The 22,713-nt window shown below is 36.8% G+C and overlaps 1 protein-coding gene across 11 annotated transcripts in view; it reads left to right on the top strand.

Annotated features, from left to right (window-relative positions):
• Positions 1 to 22,713, top strand: part of MYBPC1 (myosin binding protein C1) — an 87,320-nt gene that overhangs the window by 17,633 nt on the left and 46,974 nt on the right. For 5 of the 11 annotated variants that reach the window (XM_080811283.1, XM_080811281.1, XM_080811285.1 and 2 more), the window contains exons 2-10: positions 114 to 158; positions 2,329 to 2,370; positions 10,085 to 10,123; positions 10,641 to 10,676; positions 12,286 to 12,396; positions 14,347 to 14,495; positions 14,832 to 14,949; positions 16,387 to 16,438; positions 18,504 to 18,560. In XM_080811283.1, the coding sequence (XP_080667409.1) occupies positions 114 to 158; positions 2,329 to 2,370; positions 10,085 to 10,123; positions 10,641 to 10,676; positions 12,286 to 12,396; positions 14,347 to 14,495; positions 14,832 to 14,949; positions 16,387 to 16,438; positions 18,504 to 18,560 (649 nt within the window). The remainder of the gene's footprint in view (positions 1 to 113; positions 159 to 2,328; positions 2,371 to 10,084; positions 10,124 to 10,640; positions 10,677 to 12,285; positions 12,397 to 14,346; positions 14,496 to 14,831; positions 14,950 to 16,386; positions 16,439 to 18,503; positions 18,561 to 22,713) is intronic. The other 6 variants (XM_080811288.1, XM_080811280.1, XM_080811286.1 and 3 more) reach the window with 2 other exon arrangements.

Raw genomic sequence — 22,713 nt, 5'->3', positions numbered from 1 at the left:
TGTCAGTACAGGTGAGTTGGCTGCTTACAGCTGAGTGCAGTGTGGGGCTGTGGAAAATAGCTTTTGCCTGTGAGAAGTGAGACTAACACTTCCCTTCTTCTTTTCATTTCCAGAAAATGAAGTGTCTACCCCAGCCCCAGCCCCAGCCCCACCCCCAGGTGAGTAAAAACACCACTTCACGTGTTTGGGCCGCAAATACAGAACGTCCATCCCAGCATGATCTGGCCTCCACTGAAGCTGTGAGTTTTAACCTAACTCCTATGGAGAAGTTGGATGACCACACCTGTCATAAGTTTTTACTAATAATAATAGTCATAATAATAATGTACTGTATTTATATATCCCTCTCATGGTACCTGATTTGAATGGCATGTCATATACTTACAAAACCTTTCTAGCGATGCCAAAGTTGTTGTTATGCCCATGTTTTAGCTTGCCCTTCATTGCCCAAGGGAATGAAGGATTTGCAGCACTTCTTCACATAGAGCTAAAGGCAAGCAAAGCCCACATCTTTCTTGTGAGTTTAGGGAACGCATTTTACCTCAGTCCTGGAAGACAAGCAGCCCCCTGCCCACTTGAGCTGTATCACCAGCAAGCACCTGGAGAAACAGTTTCCAGGACAGTTTGGTGGCCTCTGAGGCTCCACTTCTCCCATTCTTAGTACCCTGTTGTCCACCAGGTGGCAACAAAAAAACAAGGAGTAAAGAGTTGTAGGGAGTGGCAGTGGGCATTACTACTTCACAGAGCAGGTGAAGCCCGCTTTTGCGTTCACGTAGACCTAAGGAAGAGAAAAAGACTGGAACTCTAAGCGGAAAACATTTCCCTGGATTCTGTCTGCTTACAACCGAGTAGAAGATAAAATACAGCCTGAAGAACCCCTCAGTATAACACAACCACCATACTGAAACACAACCAACACCAGGAGAACCTCCCAAGGCCATCTGTGATTTAAGGCAGGTTTCTTAAATTGACAATATGGTGTGAAGGAAGGGGGTGAGAGGGCACTGGAGACCACAGTCTAGGTGAAAGAGAAGCTGACTAGGCCTTAGTTGCTGATGATCTTTTTGCATGGACATTTATAAGGGGATTATGAAGCTCTTCCATCCTGGAGATCATTTTCAGGAGGGAACTTTGAGAAATCTGACTGTTCACAGGAGCCCCTTTGTCCAGCTAAGAACACTGGATTCACACACTCTCCAAGCCCTTAAACAGTATAGAAGAATATTGGTATGTATCAAAATGAATGATTGAGGCTCAGTGCCATGTGGGTTCAAACAGGGACAAGCTCTGTTTAGTCTTCTTTTAGCCGGTATAGTGTGACATTCTTCTTAGGATGTTCTTTGGTATGTTTTCTCCTTGCACATACCAATTTATTTTTGACAATACTGAGTACGCTGAGGATCTACAGGCCATTACAGACATAACTTTTCCTTCTGTTCTTCAGATCAGTTGCTGTCACTGAGCCGCTCTAAAGTTTCCCTTGTTATAGCATAAGCATATTTCATATTCATTGTGTGATACTGACCTCCTGTTGCTAAAACAGGTCTCCTCCCAAACTCCGCTAAAATAGTTATTAGGTAACTGAGATTCAGACCTCTGTTCATCAATCCAAGAAAGAGAGAGAAGTCATGCTTAAAATAATTATTTTCTTACATATATCACAAGTCAGACACCATTTGCAGGTATCTAAATATGATTCCGGACAGAGAGAAGTAAGCTAGATAGTCTGTCTCAGCTGATGAAATCGGATGTTACTGCTCTTGGGTTGCATTAATTGCAACTCAACTCAACCTAGAAGATTAGTACATGCACCAAAATATTTTCCTTGAAACTACTGGACAAAATATTTTCCTTGAAACTGCTGGACAATTATAGATTTTATACCCTGACTCATTACTATTATATTAACCGGAAGTCTAAACAGTTGGAATCATTATATGGGTCAAGCTTCCTTAAAAAGTCAGTCCCTTTTGGGATCTAAAATGAAATGACCCACATTTTATACTCATTTTCACACCAGCATGTTTAACCTAGTCCCTGCATAGCTAAGTATATTTTAACAAAATCTGTATTGCATGTTTCTGTGTATACTTTTTTCAAAAGTGATCAGATTTATTCATTGCTTTTATTAAAAGTTTAATGTGATTCTGCATTATCATTCCCAAGTTCATAACTCATGTATAGAATAATAAATGAATATGTAGCATCATTTATGATCTCTTCTGTTCTCATTAATTTCTCTTCTCCCACCCTTCACCCATTGCTCATCACATAATAAAATGGTTTCTTTAAGACACTTTTAAAAATGTGCTTGTACTTTCCACACAGAACCAAATAAAGAGAAGGAGGCTGGAACTACACCAGCAAAAGGTGAGTTAGAGGGAGGGAAAACAAGGCTGAATTCAACAAAATTAGAAGCAGAAAGAGGTCAGTAATGATTGTCATGATGGTCTGATAGAATTTCTCTGCATTTCCTTTCATCAGTATGGTTTTGAGTTCTTCATTTGCATCTTCTCTGCATGACCAGTCAGCATAATGAATGAATCAGTTTTCATGATACGTATTTCTAAAAGAAAAACAACAATAATAAAAATATCACAAGTGTTTGTCGAGATGCCAGCAAATTAATTGGTAGTTTGCAAGTTATGTGCATGTGAAGGAAAAGACGTGTCTGATCTTTAGGGGGTTACGCCAATTTGAAAAGTTATCTGGATTACACATAATTTTTAAAAAAAATAAACTGTTTTTGTATTACTGTGTGAACTGTTCCAGATTTCACTAGTAATCTCGAAGGCTAGCATCTCATTTTGTAGCACTATGTATTTGCATGGACTTATATAATGGCTTATATATGTTGACACATACAACCTTAAGCAAACATTATATTGCTCCTTATTGAGCTGGAAACTCATTTATCATTACAATATTATTCTATTTTTACTTTATATGGACATAATTCAATCTGAGAAAATGAATAATCTTTATCATGTACTGCTGTGGATCCATGAAATATTCATTCCTTTGTCTCCCCATGGAGGAAGTCATTGTCATTACTGACCAACTCTTCTAAGCTAGGGAGCATTACTCTTCCATAAAAGAAAGTTTTCACAGAGGTAGATTTGACAATTCTGCCTATATGTTTGTATCATCATTTTTAAACATTCATCTTTTATTTGTGAATTGAATCACATAGTTTAAATTTTGGAATAACCAATTATTTCCTGATTGCAACAAGATGTTTCTCTTTGTCTTGGATGCTACTCAAAATTATGCTAAGTATTTCTTTGTTCTTACTATGTCATATTTCATTACCTAATTCCTATGGTATTATTGTCTCCTATACATTAATAAAATACTCTTTTCTTTTTTTCAGTACACTGGACCTCTTTACTTCAGCTACCTTAAACTTACACTCTCATAAATGAACACACAATGTTGGTGCACTCATTTTGTCCTTGACCTTCAGTGGCTCCCATGGATAGTAACATGAATACTACTCCTGGCCATGTGGGCTACAGTCTGAAGGTTATTTGCTTATGGAATGCAGACAGTGTAAACTCCTAGAACTCCTTCCATGAGATGGGTTCAAGGATGTTTGGGCATCTTGGCTGAAGCTATTGTAACATTATTCTCTACAAGACCAATGGCATACACCTCTGTTTCCAAATTTGGAAAGGTAGTTGGACTAGGCTGTAAGGCTCAACCAACAAAGTAGATGATATAATCCCAGAGAGCAAGCTGTCAGTGTTTCAACAAAGCCTGTGACTGACCCTTAATGTGAAAAGTCATTATATTCATATGCTTACATGAGAATATGGTTAAAATCAACCAGTCAACGTACAATAAAAGCTCATTACTATATGCAGAACACAGTATGATGAAAGAGCAAAGGCAGATGACTAAGGAATCCTGAAATTAGCCTCACTTTTTCTGACATTTGCAGAAATTAAGCAAGTCCATGGCCACATGTAGTCACGTGCCCAACCACATAAACTGCCATGTTTATATTTGCTCTACGAGATTAGGAAGCAAATCGGTTTATGATACAAAGTGACATCCCTAAATAAAGAAAGTAGGTGGTTGGAAGTTATTTCTTAATACACAATCCTCTTCAACTATTACTCACTTTCATCAAGGACAGGGAAATTTCAAAGAAAATGCTTAAGTAAAAGGTAGACATAATCATGGCTATATGTATTTCCCTGGCTGAGAAAGAAGGCTTGCATGAGCATAGCAAGACTGACAGGGGCAACGAGACATGTTCTTCTGCATTGACCAGAATGTCCCTTCCTACCCTTCACCCTCCCCCAGCCCTCCACCCATTCCATTGTTCTTTAACCAGTCAACTCAGGTTCCACTCCTCTGTGCGGCTTCCACCTGACTGTCTTAGCTCACTTTCATCTGCCCTTCCTCCTCCTGATTTCTCTTGGACCTATCGCCTCTGTTGCTAAATCGCTCTTTTCTCCACTTAATCACGTATTAGTGGTTCACTCCTTTCCCTAACAGGTTGGAAGTTTTCTGACAGTCAGGCACCATGTCTTAACACCTCTTTGGTCCCCTTAGCTCATTTCTTCCAGTGTTTGGCAGAGAGCTGCATGTGGCAATCTCCTAGTAAATACTTGTAGAATGAACAACTGAGTTTCCAGGAGGGCTTAGCTGTTGATGATACAGACAGTGGTCATCTCCAGAGATTTGTATTCCCCTTTGCCATGTTTGCTGGACAGGAGCATGAATATCCCATGCATACTTTTAGTCAATGAGATTGAGGAGGAGACACTGGTGTTGTGCATTCTGAGTGTTCTTCCTCAGAACATATGGATGACTTTTACTGTAAGGCCAACTCACTTAAAACTATTGAAAATGGTCACTCCTGGATGTTAGTACTTTTTCAGTACTTTAATTCGTCCTCTGTTGAGTTAGTTGAAGTATATTCAGTTAATAGCTCCAAAACTATTACCGGTAAGAACATTATTCACAAGAAAGTAGCCTTAATATTTTTCTCAGGTTGCCTGAATTTTTCTACAACAATCTGGAAATGTTCTGAAGTGTTTTTTGTTTTTTTCATAGCTGCAAAATGTTGTTTGTTTCCGAAATCAATCTTATAAGAAGTGTTTGTGATTAGATTTGCCAAATTTTTCACATTTACTAAGGGTCTCTATCTGGGAAATAGCTGGTTTCCCAGGAAGGAGTTTTAATATGTGTTTGTTAATTTGCTCGCTTGCCTCTGGAGTTGTCCATCCAGCTATCCTGCTCCCTAGTACTGCCAACTTTCTCCTGGAATTGAAACAAAAGAGATGACAATATAGAAATGTATGTAATCAAACAACAATACCAGAAATTAGATGCACAAATCCCATTTAGAGTAATCATACTGGGAAGCAATGTCCTCATAAAAACAACGCTATCATGGCTTAGAATTCATCCAGAATAATACAGGTGGCAAATCAACGAAGTACTTTCTATATGCTCAGGGGGACCAAAGATCTGTCTTTTATCCCAATGTCCTTTTATTCAGCAAGTTTTCACTAAGTGTTGGCTCTGTGCCAGGCACGGGTCTGGCTGCTGGGTCCTGCAGTTCTGAAGCCAACTTTAGGGAGCTTTGGAGAGGAGAGCGACTGTCAGCAGAGGACAGTTTTAGAAGCAGGCAATTGTCACGGAGAGCTATGTGTAAAGAATAATGTGGGTGATCAAGTAGGATCATACTTTTTTTGATCAGCCAACCTTGGTACATGTGAACACAGGGTAATGAGATTGAGTCTCTTCTCTACCTTAAGAATTGGCCCTAAGGGAGGTTCAAAACAGGTCTTGAAAGTGGCTCCAGATGTGTCAGAGCATAGAATCAGACACTACTTTGAAGAGCAGTATTCATTTCAATGCATAACTTCTGACATTTAAAAACAATTTTTTGTTTTTGCATCTTAGTTTATAGTCTGTCCATATTTCAGTAAGCCCAACTGGGATATTTATTGCATCTTTTTATTTTTCTTCCAGAAGAATATTTGGTTTTGTAATCACTGCAAGTGAATAAAGATGTATTTTCTTTTTCTAGGCATTAACATTAATATTTCCACATAAACTATCATGAATGAACCTTGTACATATTAAAGATCTCACATAACTTGAGATGAAGAATCTTTTATTTGGCGTGAATGTGGTTGGCAGATGAGGAAGTGAATCAGACCAAGTTCCAGCAAGTTTTCTCCTAACTGATATGAAAATTCTTAAAAGAATGACTAAACTTTTTTTTCTTCATTTAGATCCCTTTTCTGCAATAACATTATTCTGGTGCTTTTTACTCACATGCTACATTTTTTTGTGTGTAATTTTACCTTTAGGTGTCAGACAACCAACCATCTAATGGACTTTCTCTATGCTTTCTAATTACATTAATTTTTTGTAATGATCTTTGTTAGAAGCTAATATTACCACACTTTTCAATTCTGGGACACAACCATTATAAGTTGCAACATAGATTTAATAGATTTGGAGGGGGAAAAGACTCATCAAATATATGTATTTGATTTTAGAAGCATCAAGGTGTGAAGGCATGTGCCTTTTCATTACGAAACTATGATAAATTTATCCAATGCCTCCAAACATGATGAATTCATGTTAGCTGTTGATGCTATTGCCTTCCACACATGGTTGTTGTTGCTGGTGGTGTTATTTTTGTCATGGGAGCCAACGTTTTCCACAATTGATTTCTCCACTTGAGGATTCTGAACTTGGTCACAATCAAACAAGGTATTATATCAGCATTTAAATGAGGTTTGTTAACCTTCACATATATTTTAATTTTATGTGCTTTTTGGTCTTTTCAAAGATCTCATCAATTGTCCCAAGTTTGCATGACTTAAAAATTAATTTAGAAAGGCAACTTAAATCAGTCACAGGTAGAAGTCATTTTATGGCAAAGTAAGTATGTAGAATCATAAGAATCTATATATTCTACTCTCTCTTCAGTTCTCACCCTGCATTCCAGATTTCATGTGTGCCCCCCTAAAATCCCAGGCTTGTAATATGAGACCGAGTTTCTTCTCTGCTTTTCAGGCCTTCTTCTCGAGGAACTTCAGTTATTTCAAGAATCATTTTTATGGTTTTACAAATGCTATTTTCCCATGACTTAAAGACAAGTGAAATTTTGCTTTGGTAAATTTCCTTCCATGAACTAGGGGAGAGAGTCTGCTGCTGTGGTCTGTGGTCTTTAGATATGCTATATCCTAAGGATCCAAGAACAGATGTCTTTCATCATCATGGTAGTCACTTGTAAAGAGAAAAAAAGAAAATAGAACTTACATATTGTATTTTTTGTTTTGTTTTGTTTGAAAATATTCTTTGTATGATGCCATGCCTTTCATATATGTGTTGTTGAATTAGGCACAACGAGAAGAGTTGGATATTCAGTTTCTCTTCTAGCAGTAGAACCTGTTTTCTCACAGTAAATGGGAACAATTAGACCTTTCATTCTCATCCAATTCAACCAAATTCAAGCAGGCAACTTCTCAAGAATTTAAGGTCAGGATCCAATATCTTAACTACATTTCCAATCTAATGGGATGCCAGGACCAAAGCTACTTTTGAAAGGGAATCAAAAACTTTGCCCCTGGTCCATTATATTTTCTAGCACTTCAGTAAATTTGAACATGTATGTATGATGAATCGTCAATTGAGAAGTAACTGGTGTTTGGAAGTAATGTTGGATCATCCAGAGTATCATTTCATGATACCTTAAAGCATTGCTTTAATACAGTAATAGTCTAAAATAATTGGACATGTCCCCCCAAAATGTTTTAGGTTTGCTTTGAGTTTTTATTTAAATTCTAGTTAGTTAACATATAGGGTAATATTGGTTTCAAGAGTAGGATCTAGTGATTCATCACTTCCATCTAACACCCAGTGCCCATCACAATAAGTGCTCTCCTTAAAGCCCATCACCCAACTAGCTCATTCCTTGCCCACTCCCCTCCATCATTTAGCGGACTTTGAAACTACTCACCTATCAAATGTTTACTTAACAAATGGATTCTCCTTTCATTTTAGTTTTATGAAGGTATGCTAATACTCTTTCCTCAATCATTTTGAATTTCAGACAATTAATTCAATTCACCATGCACAGTGCACAAAGCAAACACGCAATCATAAAAATGCCTAAAATGAAGCGATCGTTTGACTCAAAATGGTTCTAGCTTCTACTTTACATATAGTAAAGATGCTCCTTTCTAGGATTTGTTTGAGGTTTAAAACTTTATTTTCAAGAATTTCGACAGGACTTTAAAATCAAGATTCTTTTTTTTTTTTAAAGATTTTATTTATTTATTTGACAGAGAGAGCACAAGCAGGCAGAGTGGCAGAGCAGAGGGAGAAAGAGAGAAGCAGGCTTTGTGTCGAGCAAGAAGCCCGATGTAGCACTTGATCCCAGGACCCTGGGATCATGACCTGAGCTGAAGGCAACCGCTTAACCAACTGAGCCACACAGGCATCCCTAAAATCAAGTTTCTTTACATATTTCAGTAAATAAGAGTCTCTGAATAGGTTGCAAGAATAAAATTCTAAATACTGAATTAAATGCATGGTAAATAATACAGAAAAATGTCAAGATATTTTATTTTTAGTTATGCAGAATTGTGATTATTTAACAGTGTTTTGGAATAGCTCAGACATACCTATATTTCCCCAAATGCATGATTTTGTGGAATATTAACAGATGTTTCAGAAGAAAAGTATTGAAAAATGAATGAAGTTTGGGAAAGGCTAACTGCTGGATCTTTTTTTTTGTCTCTATCCCTAAATGTGCCCATTAGCACACAGAAGTCTGTGATACCCTTCAGGAAGTGCACATTCATACAATCCAGTAAAATACATGCATTTAACTTCATTTAGTTTGGCATTTTTCAAGCTTCTTTGAGCCCAGAAAGTTTCCTCTGGAGAATCCTAAATCCCACAGTGTTCAGCGAATCTCCTCCATTTCAAAGATAATGACATTAAGTTTCTTACGTATTACATTCATTATTTTGTTAAAAAGTAATAATACATATTACTGGTTGGTAGTTTTAGAAAAGAATTTCAGGCTAGTAAATAATCTTTGTAGTAACTATTCTAATAGATTATATAAAAATGTGCTATTTTACCTCTTGTTGGGAATTTTTTAAAGCACTTTAAAATTAACAGCTGGGTGCATGTTTCCTGTATCCTATTTTATATAGTCATATAGGTTTGTGCTTTGAAATTCACAACTATTCTAGTGTTTTAAGTACAAAGATTATTATTATTTACACTAACATTAATGTTTATGCTTTGGGAAAGGAAAGGCAGAGATTCAGATAACACCAAATGCCTATTTAAACATCTAAAATTGTAAAGACACTTTGAAATTCAGACATTTTAGAAAAGGAGAATATCCAGTGCCTCTGTACATAAATAATATAAGGCATATTTTGAACTTTACAAACATGCTTTCATAAGGATTAAAAAACTATACAGCATAACAACATTAATATAATCATGGGAAAATGCCCTCAAATTTCCTAAAATAAATATTGGTGAATTTAGCGAGCATGACAAATTTATTTATCTTAGTTAATGTAGTCAATGTTGCCTTTTGTCTCCTAAATATAAAAGGGGAATTAATCACAAGGTTTTCAGGGGCAGAAGAGACTAAGTTCTCATTCATTTATGCTTTTTTATGTCTATGTCCAAAAGACTATGGCATATGAATTACGTCTGACATTGACTTTAGTTACAAAATAAGAACTTGAAAACACCTCTATTGTTGACTTTGTCAAGGTTTGGTTTTTAACATTAATTTTTTTCCTAACGTACAATCACAAGAAATATTTGCACAGTTTCATTTCCCAATCTACACTTTCACAGGATTTCTCTATTCTCTCATCCATTTACTTACTTATTTTTCTCTTTGATCTGAAATATTGAGTTTAATCTTTTAGGTACTGAGTCTTCTGAAGCTTACTCATCAGTTTAAAGCATTTTGTGTTTTCTTCTCTTCTTTTTCAGCTTTCTCTTTTTGCAGGATACTCAGGGCAAAATCCTTTTCTTCTTGACTTTTTATTCCTATTTCTTGTTTCAGATGAAGAGGAAGCCTCCCCACCTAGCGCCCTGCCTCCAGGTTAGGACAATTCCAACACCTTACCCCACATTATAATTATTGTTAATTAACAGTAAAGAAAAAGAAAAGGCAGAGAACCTTGGTGAGACAGAGTGCAGAACAGGGGCACCAAGTTTTGCCCCTGTCGGCCCAGGAGGGAGAACTTTGGTTTTAATGGTGATCTTTTATTTTTTTTTTAAATGAAAGGAGAATTTCTTTGTGAAATAAATACGATTAGTAAATCTTGGATATAAATTTTAGGGACAAAATGTTTGTTCTATTTCCAGCTGTATGCCCTTATCCCCTGTTCTTTAGATATATGAGTTATTTTATTTTATTATTGTTTCTTAAATAAGATGCACACTTTTTATAGATGCTTTCATAGTTGAAGGTCTACTGATTTTCAACCCAAGCTGACTCTAGTTCTTTCTCCCCATCATGAGGAGAGACGGGGTTTGGGGGAATACAAGAAGGTTGAAGTCAGCTCTCCATTTTCACTTCTTGCCCTTGTATCATCCAAATCACGCTTTCCTTTCAGGTATGGGTAGTCGGGCCCTGGAAAGAAAAGATTCAGGTGAGCACTCGCCTGGAGTAAGGCGTCCGGATGCCATCCTAATATAGTCACTAATGACCTCATCTCTTGAAGCTGTTTTGATTCTAATCTTTGTTTTATTCAGTTTGTAGCTTTTTTTTTTTTAGCAATCTTTCATTATGTACCCTCTTACAAGAAAACTAATTTATTGAGAAATAATTAATTTTGCATGACACAAACACAAATACAGTAACTTAACCACATATACCACAGATTTGTGGTCATTATAGCTGACATTTTTAACATTTAGCAAATGCTCAGAGATGAAGAAACTGAAAAACTCCATTTGGGGGATCTGCTAAAGTTAGAGAATAATTCACATTTCCATAGAACTTTATTCCATTTTATAAAAGCCTCCAAATGCATCTTGTCACCAATCCCTACAATTCATTCAACAAAGTCATGTTGAGGACCTAGTACAATCCTACTGTGGGCCTCATGGGCCGGACACTTTTGCAGATACTTGTAGGTATAAAAAGGAAAAAAAAACAATACAAGTTCCTGCCCTCATATTACAAATATGAGTGGCCACAATTCATTATTACTATGAATTTCACAGACATACACATACTCCACCCCACCCCCCACATAATCATGTGACTACATTGCATAACTTCATTGTGAAAGTTCACATCACGTCATGATGATCTCCATGAATAGCATGATTGATAAATGAAAACTAAAATAACTAAATGTTTTTCCTTCTTTTCAAGAAACATTAACAGAGTTGGCACCCGTGCATTTTTTTTCCTCCAGTTACTAAGTGGCTGAAACTGAACTTCTCTACATTTAGCTCGTGGAGACAGAGGGAATGTCTTCAGTTCTCTCCGCCACCCTCCGCACTGGAGTGGACTGCTGATTTATACCAGCTGAGCACCTGGAGTGCAACCTAGAAAATGAAAACAATCTTCACTTTCAGCTTCTCTCTCTTCATGGGAAAACCTCAAAGAATTGATTTTTTTGTTTTCTTTTTCTGTTTCTCTTGCATCTAGTATTGTTGAAATTTGTGCCTGCAGGGCATGATCCCTTACTTAATCGTCCAACTATGGCCTCATTTATACAACCCTAATGGAATTATCTAATCCTATAGCAGCAAGGAATCTAGGAATACCAGGCCAGGTTTGGCTGCTTGATCCTTCCCAGTTGACTAGCAAACTGACTTATCCCTTTAGTTTTTTCCAGTTCTGTTGTTGTATGGATGTGGCACACTGTAGTCATTCACCTAATATGACGTGGTACTGCCTCAATATACTTCCCACCTTGTTTATCTGTTAGGAGACAGACAGAATGGAGAAACAAACCATGGCTGCCAACAAACACAGAGTAATGATGTACCTGAAAAGTTTTACTATTTCTATGAATACAAAATGTTCTTTACCCTGTCATGAAAGAGGCATCCCGGTGAGAATGAGAATCTGTCACTCTCTCCTGATGGCTGCAGGGGAGAGGGATGGAGAGAATGATGTTATATTTATCCAGGTTTATTACACAAAGAAAAGCTTCAGCATTGACAAGAACAACAAACCCAGGTAAGTCTGCCTGAGAAGAACTTGGTCCTGAAATGATCCTTTTCTTCCTTTCTGCTCATTAGAATGGTCTCTAGGTGAATCACCTGCTGGGGAGGAACAAGACAAGCAGAATGCCAATTCCCAGCTGTCCACTCTGTTCGTGGAAAAGCCTCAGACGGGATCAGTGAAAGTTGGTGAGTGCCAAGCATTAAGTCTTGCTTTTCTCTTTATTTTTTTTTAAGATTTTATTTATTTGCCAGAGAGAGAAAGAGAGAGAGGGTACACACAAGCAGGCAGAGAGGCAGGCAGAGGCAGCAAGAGAAGCAGGCTCCCCGCTGAGCAAGGAGCCCCATGCGGGATTTGATCCCAGGACCCTGGGATCACGACCCGAGCCGAAGGCAGCGGCCCAACGAACTGAGCCACCCAGGCGTCCCAAGTCTTGCTTTTCTCTTTAAATGGAAGTGAAACTCACATTGCAGCACTTTACCTTTAAAGTGAACAAATGACCGGTGGTTATCAGTGTTGTACAACTGCCACTTCTAGTTCCCAAATAGTTTCATCACCCCGAACAGAAACCATGTATCCCACTAAGCCATTACTCCTTATTCTCCCTCCCCTCCCCCTCTCCTCCCTCCCAACTACTAATCTGCTTTGTGTCTATGGATTCGCCTATTCTGTATATTTAGTATAAATGGAACCACACAATATACGACGTTTTGTGTCCTGCTCCTTTCCCTTAGCATAATGTTTTCAAGGTTCCTTAAAGCTGTAGCATGAATTGGTACCTCATTCCTTTTTATGGATGAATACTATTCTTTTGTATTTATATACTAAATCCTGCTTTTTATAGCCTGAAAAGAAGAGTGACAGCTATCATTTCATAGTAGTTGAGTGCCTGGACCCTGGAGCCAGATTGGGTTCAAATCAATCACCTCATCTGTAAAATGGGAGTACTACTTGTGAAGTACAATGAACAGCACCCGGCATATCTCAAAATTCTGAGCCAGTGTTTGCTATCATTATGACAAGCTCCTTCCATAAGATGATTACAAATCTGCATACACATTGTATGATAGGGTGTAGTATCTCAGAGGAAACTAGTGGGACAGGGAGCTCAACTTTGGAGATATTCATTCAAAAAATATTGATTACACCACCTGTTTTAGGCACTGTGCTGAGCACTGAGTATAACATGTGAACATTCAGAACTCACAGTCTTAATGGGAGGAACATACAACAAGAAATTAGACAAACAGGTAATCACAAAAGCCAAGTGCCATGAAGGAATTAAGCAGTATGGTAAGTTAGAGAGGACTTGGGGGTCCAGGAATTTTGGTGAAATAAATTTTTTAAAAAATATTTCTTTATTTATCTGACAGAGAGAGAGAGAGAGAGAGAGCACAAGCAGAGGGAGCAGCAGAGGGAGGAGAGACAGGTTCCCCACTGAGCAGGGAGCCTGATGTGGGGCTTGATCCCCAGACCCTGGGATCACAACCTGAGCCAAAGGCAGATGCTTACCCAACTGAGCCACCCAGGTACCCTGCAAAATAAATTTTTATAAGGAATATATTGTGATCACAACAAATGAGCACAAAACTGACTATATTCTAAAATTACTTCTTTTAGATCTATAATACAGAATAATACATACTGCAGGTAGATGGAAATATTTGTTCCCTTGTGTTTCTGGAAGATGCCAAAGTGCTGGGCTAGAGTTTTGATGACCTTAGGGTCCAGTCAGTCAATACAAACAGATAGGCAGGTTGATTTCAAAAAGATTAGTTTCATTTAGTCATAGTTAGTCATGTAAGTCCAGACTTCCCATCATCTTACCTAATAACAAGGATAGAAAAAAAAGCCATACATTTATGAGGCTTTCTATTTTTATTTCATGTATATATGATAAAGCCAGACAGAAACTATTCCCACCGATTAACCCATTTCTCCTTTTCTTTCTCCTAAACCTCAAAAGCAGAACAAGTTGGAGTATCCTAAGGACTCCTAGAGCATGCGTAAAAAATTCAGGTCACAACTCCAGGGGCACCAGTCACATCGTAGTCTATACAGTGCAATCCTCTATAACTCCTTCCCAAAACAAATAGCAATTTTTAAGCCACAGTCTGAATCACTTGTGCTTTTTCTAGGTGAAAATATCACCTTTATAGCTAAAGTCAAGGCTGAAGATCTTCTTAGAAAACCCACCATCAAATGGTTCAAAGGGAAATGGATGGACCTGGCCAGCAAAGCTGGGAAGCACCTGCAGCTGAAAGAAACCTTCGAAAGGCAAACTCGGGTATGGCTCTTAACTCCTGGCACAGGGGCTTGGCTAGGTCATTCCTTCCGCGTGGAGAGAAGGTCATTTTCAAGTTCAGCTTTGAGAGATTTCAGTTCCAGAAAATTTCTCTAGAGTTATCATTCCTGGTGTCTGCACTCAAGCATGGTTGCCCTGTTGCGCCCTGGGGCTGGGAATCACACTGACCCATCCTGTGCTGAGAACGCTGGGCTGGAATGCCCAGATACAGACACAGCTTTAAGCCAATGCTGAGGAATTTCGTAAATCATCAAAATGTGATAGCTTCTTTCTGTTGACACGGTGGGTCTGAAATGTGCCTGATGCATTTCACTGCAGATATACACATTCGAGATGCAGATCATCAAGGCCAAAGAGAACTATGCAGGAAACTACAGGTGTGAGGTCAGCTATAAGGATAAGTTTGACAGCTGCACATTCGATCTTGAAGTACACGGTAAGAGAGTCTTCTTGTCTGGATAGATGTGGGTTTTTTTTCATGGTGTGTGAGGGGATAGAAGAGAAGAAAGTCATTTAATACTATGAGATTTTGAAAATAAAGTTTTCTTTCAAACTGTGTGTGTTTCTGATTGTGGTAGCCCCAGGAAGCCTGCTGAGTTAAATTGTTATGAAGCAATTTTAAAGTGGAATTTCAGGGATTTCACTGCTAAGTATCTCTTCTTCATGCTACCTATACTCCTTCAATCTCCCAGATAAGGGCTGGAGCCTGTTTCATTGGGTCCACTTATTCCCACCTAAGTTTGGGGAAAATTTTTAGGATGTCAGGATATCTGGGTGGAAGGGAGGATTTCTCTTATAAGGACTAATGTCAGATGGGGAAGTTATCCATCCACACGTGCTGTATACTGTCCAGAGTGGGTTTAACAGGAGTACATGTAAAGGTGTACATGTAGATTGGGGGGAATAAAACCACTTCTATAAGTACACAAAGAGAAAGTTGACTTGGCAGCAAAGATCATAAACTTAAGGCGAATCCAAAATGTGATAAAGCTACAAGAAACAAAGCTGGTGTAATTTAATACTGGGCTATTATAAGTGGTATAGGACCTAGGTTTAGGAAATAACACTACTCTCTGCAACATGTTAGTCGTTCCACATTTGGAGTAATGTCTTTGGCCATGGTCACCACACATCAGCCTGGATCTCTTATAGAGTATGGTACCCAGGAGGATAAAGAACTCAGAAACAACACCCTAGTCAGCTGAATGTAGTGTGAGGGAGGCCAGGCATAGACAACTCATAAATAGGGGAAGTGCTGTCACACAAAAGTGTTTCAGACAAATTAGAATCTAAAGGTAGGAACTAGGAGGAGGTGAATTTTTTGTCTTTACTTTAGCATGAGCTTTCTCATTAAAGCTCTGTAAATAGCCTGGGAAAGGTGTGAGAGGCCCATCTCAAGAAATCTGAAATAAAGGCTTGGGTGATCATGGAGGTGCTGTAGAGATTTCTGTACTGAGTGGGAATCTGGTGCTGAGTGATGCCTTTTCAACCTGCCATTTCTGAGAATCACCTGAAGGGCTTTTGAAGAGTATTGATTTCTTGGTGCCCATCCCTGATCTAGTGAATCAAAATCTCCAACAAGGAGATCAAGAAGATGATTTTTTTTTTTTAAGTTCTTCAGGTGATTCTAGTGGGAAGGCAGGTGGAATGACAACTGGATATGGTAATTCCTGCAGTCCCCACATTGATTCTGTGTGAAGGAGGATGAGGTATGAGACCTCAGAGGCTCAGCCATCCAGGAGGAGAGCCATCCCCACTCCCCCTTCACCTGGTGTTCCTTCCATCTGAAGAATCCCCACAGCCTGGAAAGGAACTGAGCACAAAATTGCCTACTTAATGGGTATTTATTTTATTGTTTTCTTTCCTTTCAAAGAATCTACCGGGACTACTCCAAACATTGACATCAGATCTGCTTTCAAGAGAAGGTAACTTCAAAAGGGGAATTTAGGTAGCTTCTGTATAATAAGCAAGTGGAGGGTTTTCAAAGCACACATTCCCTTCCTCCACACTCTGTATTCCAGAGAGAGCACCTCTTCACTGTAGTCAAACATACTGTGTACCCAAAGGTCAGTGTTCTAGAAAAGCCATAGGTTTAATGTATAAACTGATCATTTTTTAGAATATTCTTGTCATAGTGAAGCTCCCATTTTGCCAGGTTTCACAGTTGCCTTATAAAAATATACTCTTATGTCTTCACATGTGGTTTCTTCCTTAATTGCATTATTTTCGACCAGATGGCCAAGAAAGGTATATGATAATAAAGCATCAGTTAAGTAATGTCAGAAAACTTTCATTTATGTTGCTTTTCATCTAGAAATTACTTATGGAGCTATTTAATCATGTGTCCAGAAAACCACGATTAAGTAGCTACTTACTGAATTTAGCCCTATTTAAATATTGAATTGCTAAACGAAAGACCACGGAGTATGACAGAACAAAGAACACTGTAGAAAGATAAAATATAGATACCTATTTGGTTTATTTTGCAGTTGCCAAGGTTGAAAAATTAGGGGTGGGTGGGGACAAGGAAGAAAAATGAAAAAAAAAAGTTCTAGGCTATAAGAAATGTAACTAGCCCCTTCCTGACATTATTTTACTCTCTGCACTTAATTTTTCTATAATATATGTTCATCAATGAGAGCAGATATTTTGTTCTTCTGAAGAATGAATCTACTTAGTTTTGTTGAATAAGCAAAGTCATCCCAAACTATTATAAAGCAATTATTTAGTGTGTTAATAAAAGGCGTATTTCTCTCCTAAATTATGAATAAATGAAAATTTTAATTGCTTAAAAATATATTCAATATTACCTGATCAATCAATTGGTATTTTTTTAAGTCATAACCTTAATTCCTATTACTTTCCTTCCACTTTCCTTCACCCCATGTTCAACAAATGCAAAGGGTCCAAAAGTATGCTCATCCAATGTATGAGCATATTCTAAGAGAAGGAGATGTTTTGTGCTACTAAGTTTTGTGCTTTAAAAGAATAGAAATGGGTTTATTTCAAAAGGTCTTCTCTAAATACCTACTATTAAAGAAATTTTGAAAACACATTATTTGACTTTAATTCTTATAACTTACATGTTATACACACTGTTTTTAAACCCGCAGACTCTTTTCTTAGAAACCATAACTAACATTTGTAAAGAGCAGGAAACAAAATCTTCATTAAAAAATTAAACATGTAAGTAAATACGTAGTGCCATTTAAATGTCAGCTCCATAGCTTCTATTTAGAGTTTATATGAAATCATGAAGGTCAATGCATGCCTAATTTAAGATGCATTTCTCAGTAGGAAAGCACTCCTAGTAAAGGGCTCATCAATAATTCAAAAACAAATTTTTGAAAAATACATTTTAAAAGGTTTAAATATTAACAAGAGAGTGAAAAGCTTATAATGATATCCCTTTAAAACAGAAAGGAATGCATCTCGTGGAAAGTTCTGCACTAGCTCCATTTTTATGTTATGTTGGTATCACATTATCTGATTCAACAATTGATGGACACAAAGAAGTTACCTTTGAATATAAGCTTTGTACTTATATATTTGACACTGGTATACTTCGTCCTCCAAGCCAATCTCTGACCTGAGTAACAGAGATCAGCAAAAGTCCTTTGCTTTTTACATAGGTATATTTCTAGAAACCCCAACTTGGAAAAACAAAGTACTTTGTGTTGCTTGGCTTAAGTGCATTTGTGTTACTCTACTTTAACACAAATCCAAGCAGTTTCATATATGCAATCTTCAAAAATATGTCTTCTGAAATTGTAGAGTAACACAAGCTTCTCATGTTTACTTTTCCACAAGTACATACTCCAAAACTTAAAATGTCACTTGTGTGAAAAGAAAGAGTTTGTGTTGATTTAGTCCCATGACTTGTGTGCTGGTACGAAATGGCATATCCGTTATACGTAGAGTGTTTGGGGGAAACTGTGTGTATATGTCTTCGTATTAAACCCAGATTTGCTTTTCTTTTGTTAATGACAGTGGAGAAGGTCAAGAGGATGCAGGGGAACTTGACTTTAGTGGTCTCCTGAAACGTAGGTGAGAACCGAGCAATGGAGTGAGGTGCTGTGGCCTGGAAATCTTTTAGACACCCACTCAGAGAAGTCAAGTTTAAAGTGGATGTTTTTCAAAGAGTTTCTCATTTCCTAAAATGTGTTTCGCTTATGGAATATAACACAGAGTCAACTAAGAAAGAGGCAGAGAAATCAGTGCATACTAATCTGCTAAAGATTTCAGCTGATGCTTTTTAACCTTCTTTTTAAATCTTTTTAAATCTTTCTTAGTTGGGGATGAGGAGATCTGAAAACTGATGCAGAAGACCTAAATACCTAGAAGTCTCTGATTTCTCTGATGATTTCTATCATTTCCATCATGATTCCTTGTCATGATCAAATAAATAAAACCTCTATTCTCCTGCCTTTGATATTTTACCAAAAAATCAATTTCACAATTTTGGTAAAAGTCTCTGCAGGTGTATATATGTGTGTGTGTGCGCACATATTTTATATATATACATAAATATGTATATATATTAAATATATATGTATATATATCAGATCTACTTTAAAATAGTATTTATGATTAACTGAATTCCATCAAACCTAAGACACAATTCATTTGAATATATACCTGTATTTCATAAATTACTAAGCAATGAAAAAATTGCCCCAAAGTGTTTATTATGACGCACTATTGATTATAAGATATATCCTTATTTAAGATGTTTAAAATGTCAAAAGATATGCATTTTAGAAGAGATAAAATACAGGAGTAAAATGGAAATAAATATTTAGTATTATCACTCACACTCCCTTAAAATTGTCCTCTTACAATAAAATTTATAGATTTAGTTGTGGATATTCAGTGCATAACCATCTCACAGGATTTCTGCCCATATATGCATATATATAATCATATATATGTGTTATACGTAAAGCTATACATGTCCAGATATTTACTATAGTGCAACAAAAAGAACTTGATTTTTGCTGGGATTTTATTTAAATATGAAATTTGTGCATAAATAATAAAACTATGATTCTAAATTAATAATATATAATTTTGATATTCGTTTTCATTTAGCTTTTCAGGTTCGCTTTTTATTACTTTTAGTGCTTTCTATGGTTACTAAAGAAACCTAAATATATATGCTTCACAACAAATCACAAATAGTAATAAACTGGACTTTATTTAGTTTAGTTGGATGGCTTTATCCACCTCAGTTTGGATGGCTTAATCATTCTCAGTTTAGTTGGATGGCTTTATCCAAGTCCCTATGAATGAAAAATTTGGTTGAAAACAGAAATATTAACAGGTGCAATTTATTAATTACCAATGGGTATTAGCCAATCAAGAGACCTTGGCAGTATAAAATACATCTTTTCCTCTTTAGATACTTCAAATAATCATTAGTCTAAGTAATATTTATTAATTCCCCAAATTTATTTAAAGCAATAGTATAGGAAGTGGCCCTCCGTGAACCTTGAACCTTACCCTTCCTCATTCTACAGGTGAGAAACCAAAGACCAGAGATGTCAGGTGACTTACCCTCATTCACACAGCGTTTTAGAAACAGGGCAGGGACCTAAATCCAAGTTTCCCTCTAAGTCAGCTCATTTCCTGTGACTCCACATAAGAAATACCATTCTGAATATGCCTTGGAAGTTGGGTGATTCGGTTTATAATACAAATTGAGACTTTGAGAAGAGAACATTTTTTTTCCTCCTGCTATCATTTACTCAGTCAGGAAAACGCTAAATGCTTTCTTTGTGCCAGTGCCTTCCAGTGTCTGGCACACAGGAAGGGTTAGATACGCATTTGTGGGAAGAAAAAGGTAGCAATAAAAACATGGATGTGGGTCTCAACTCTCCTAGTTACTAACTGCATGACTTTGGTCAAATTACATGTCCTCTCTGAGACTATTTCCACATCTATAAATGTAGAGAACAAAATCTAGTTAAATCAGTTATGTGATTTATGTGTAATTATGTGACTAGTTGATCAATTATGTAAGAGGCTGGCTCATAGCATGTGTCAAATATTCACTCCCACCAAAATGTGACTTTTTCCCTTGAAGAGCCTATATTCACAAAAAGACATAATACACACAGGCACAAGCATGCGCACACACACATGAATCAATCAAGATGTGATACATTCAATTATTAAACCCCATGCTCTGATTAAGAAGGAAAAACAAAAGAAAAAAGACCAAACTACTGCAGTAGTTTGCAGAGTAAAAGAAATCTAATGCATGATCAAAATGAATTAAAAAAAAAAATTTGAGCCAAAAAAAAAAAAAAAAGGGCAGCCAACAGGTCTCCAGTTCTCATTTTCTTTACATCCCCTAATTATGATTTTGACTCATAATTAAATTGTTGTTAGCAAAAGACTATACTCATTTAATATGATATACTAATCTACCAATATAACTTTAGAAATCATTGTGTTTCCCTACTAATTTGTGATTGCATGTGTTTTCATTGTGGTAATGACACCATTTCTACTCCTCCAAGAGTGTGTGGCAAAATCCCTATCAGAATAAATATCTTTACAACCAACATCTCTCTACAACAAAAGATCTCCCTGACCTGAACAAAGCCAGAGTATTTCAAATAGACATGAACTAAATCAGATTAAATCTATTAGGCAGTATCTCGTTATGGGATTACACACACACACACACACACACACACACACACACATATATGTGTGTATATATATGTCAAATATATATATACTTGAAATTTTTATTCTATATAAAATTTCTATAATTGCTTTGTACTTTACTAGGACCATTAAGTTAGAGAAATTTTGATGTAGATGTAAGTACTGCAAATGTTATATAGGTCTATCCCAATGCTTGAAAAGGCATCAGTGGTGCTTACAGAATTTGAGTTTTTCTTCCTACTGTAATTTAACATAACCATGCAGATAGGGCCATGTGCAGCCACCATGGTAAGTAAAGACATGTTCTGGATGAGTTAAGGTAACCTCATTTTCTAGCAAAAAATAATAATACTTCTTGCAATTTGGAATTGAATTAAGTAATGGATAGAAAAAGAAGGAATAGGCAAGAAGTCACTGGTATGTGTATACCAAGTTTGATAAGATTAGGAGCATGGTAGAGTGAGGTATATTTTGGTGTTTTCATGAAAAAAAATTGTGAGGATGATCAGTTTTATGAATCTGTCAACAAAACTGACTTAAGAAATCACAACGAAAATGATGATCTTTATATTGGCTTCTCTTATATAAATATTCACCTCATGGACCTAGGTATGCCTCAGTGTTTGACCTGTGCTGCTTGCTATTTATTTTAATCTAGTTTGGTATCTTTGAATCCTTTCACCAGTGTTAGGAGGATGGCTGAAATGTATACTTAATTCTTGGTTGAAATACAAATTTAACACAATGTAATATGGCATAGTTTTACAGTTTGGGGACTATATTTAGGCTGGACTATGACAAAAATAGAGCATTAATAAAGTGGTTGAAGAAACATCTACAGAGACAATATATAGATACATACAGACACATTTTAATTGGAATTCTCCAAAACTTCCTATGAAATATTTAAAGGATGTATTTAAAATTTAGACTGCTTTCAGGCAATAGACCTATTAGATTTGGCAAGTATTTACCAATATTCCAACTTCAGGACAATTTTCTTAAGCTTTTCAATTTACCTGTGTTAATAGAGGGTGTAATTATGATTTCATTGACATATGAAGATAATACTTGTTTCTTGAGTCTTTAAAAATTATTTATTCATTTATTTATTTTAAGTGGGCTCCACTCCCAGTGTGGGGCTCAAACTCATGACCCTGAGATTGAATCCCATGCTCTATTGAGTCATGTCCATGTCTACCTGAGACATCCAGGTGCCCCGTGTCTTTAGTTTTTTAAGAGTTACATTTTCCTAATGGTGTTGCCTAGTCCTTCTCATAAAGGTTACTGATGGACCAATGCCCTCTCACTTCCTTCCATTTTTCCAGGAGATTTGCCTCAGCATCATCCCCCACCGGGCAAAAAGACTTACAATGTAAATTAGATACTCAAAAGTCATCCTTGCCTAACTCTACCTTAAATTCTCTGTTAATATTTACATTCTCCTCCTCTTCCCTACAATTACAATCTGTTTTTTTTTCCTTAAAAAAATTTTTTTTTCCTTAAAAAATTTTTTTTCCTT

This window comes from Martes martes (genome assembly GCF_963455335.1).
Source record: "Martes martes genome assembly, chromosome: 8".
Classification (NCBI taxonomy): domain Eukaryota; kingdom Metazoa; phylum Chordata; class Mammalia; order Carnivora; family Mustelidae; genus Martes; species Martes martes.
The sequence above is the reverse complement of the archived record's forward strand: the minus strand, read 5'-3'. Positions and strand labels throughout refer to the sequence as shown.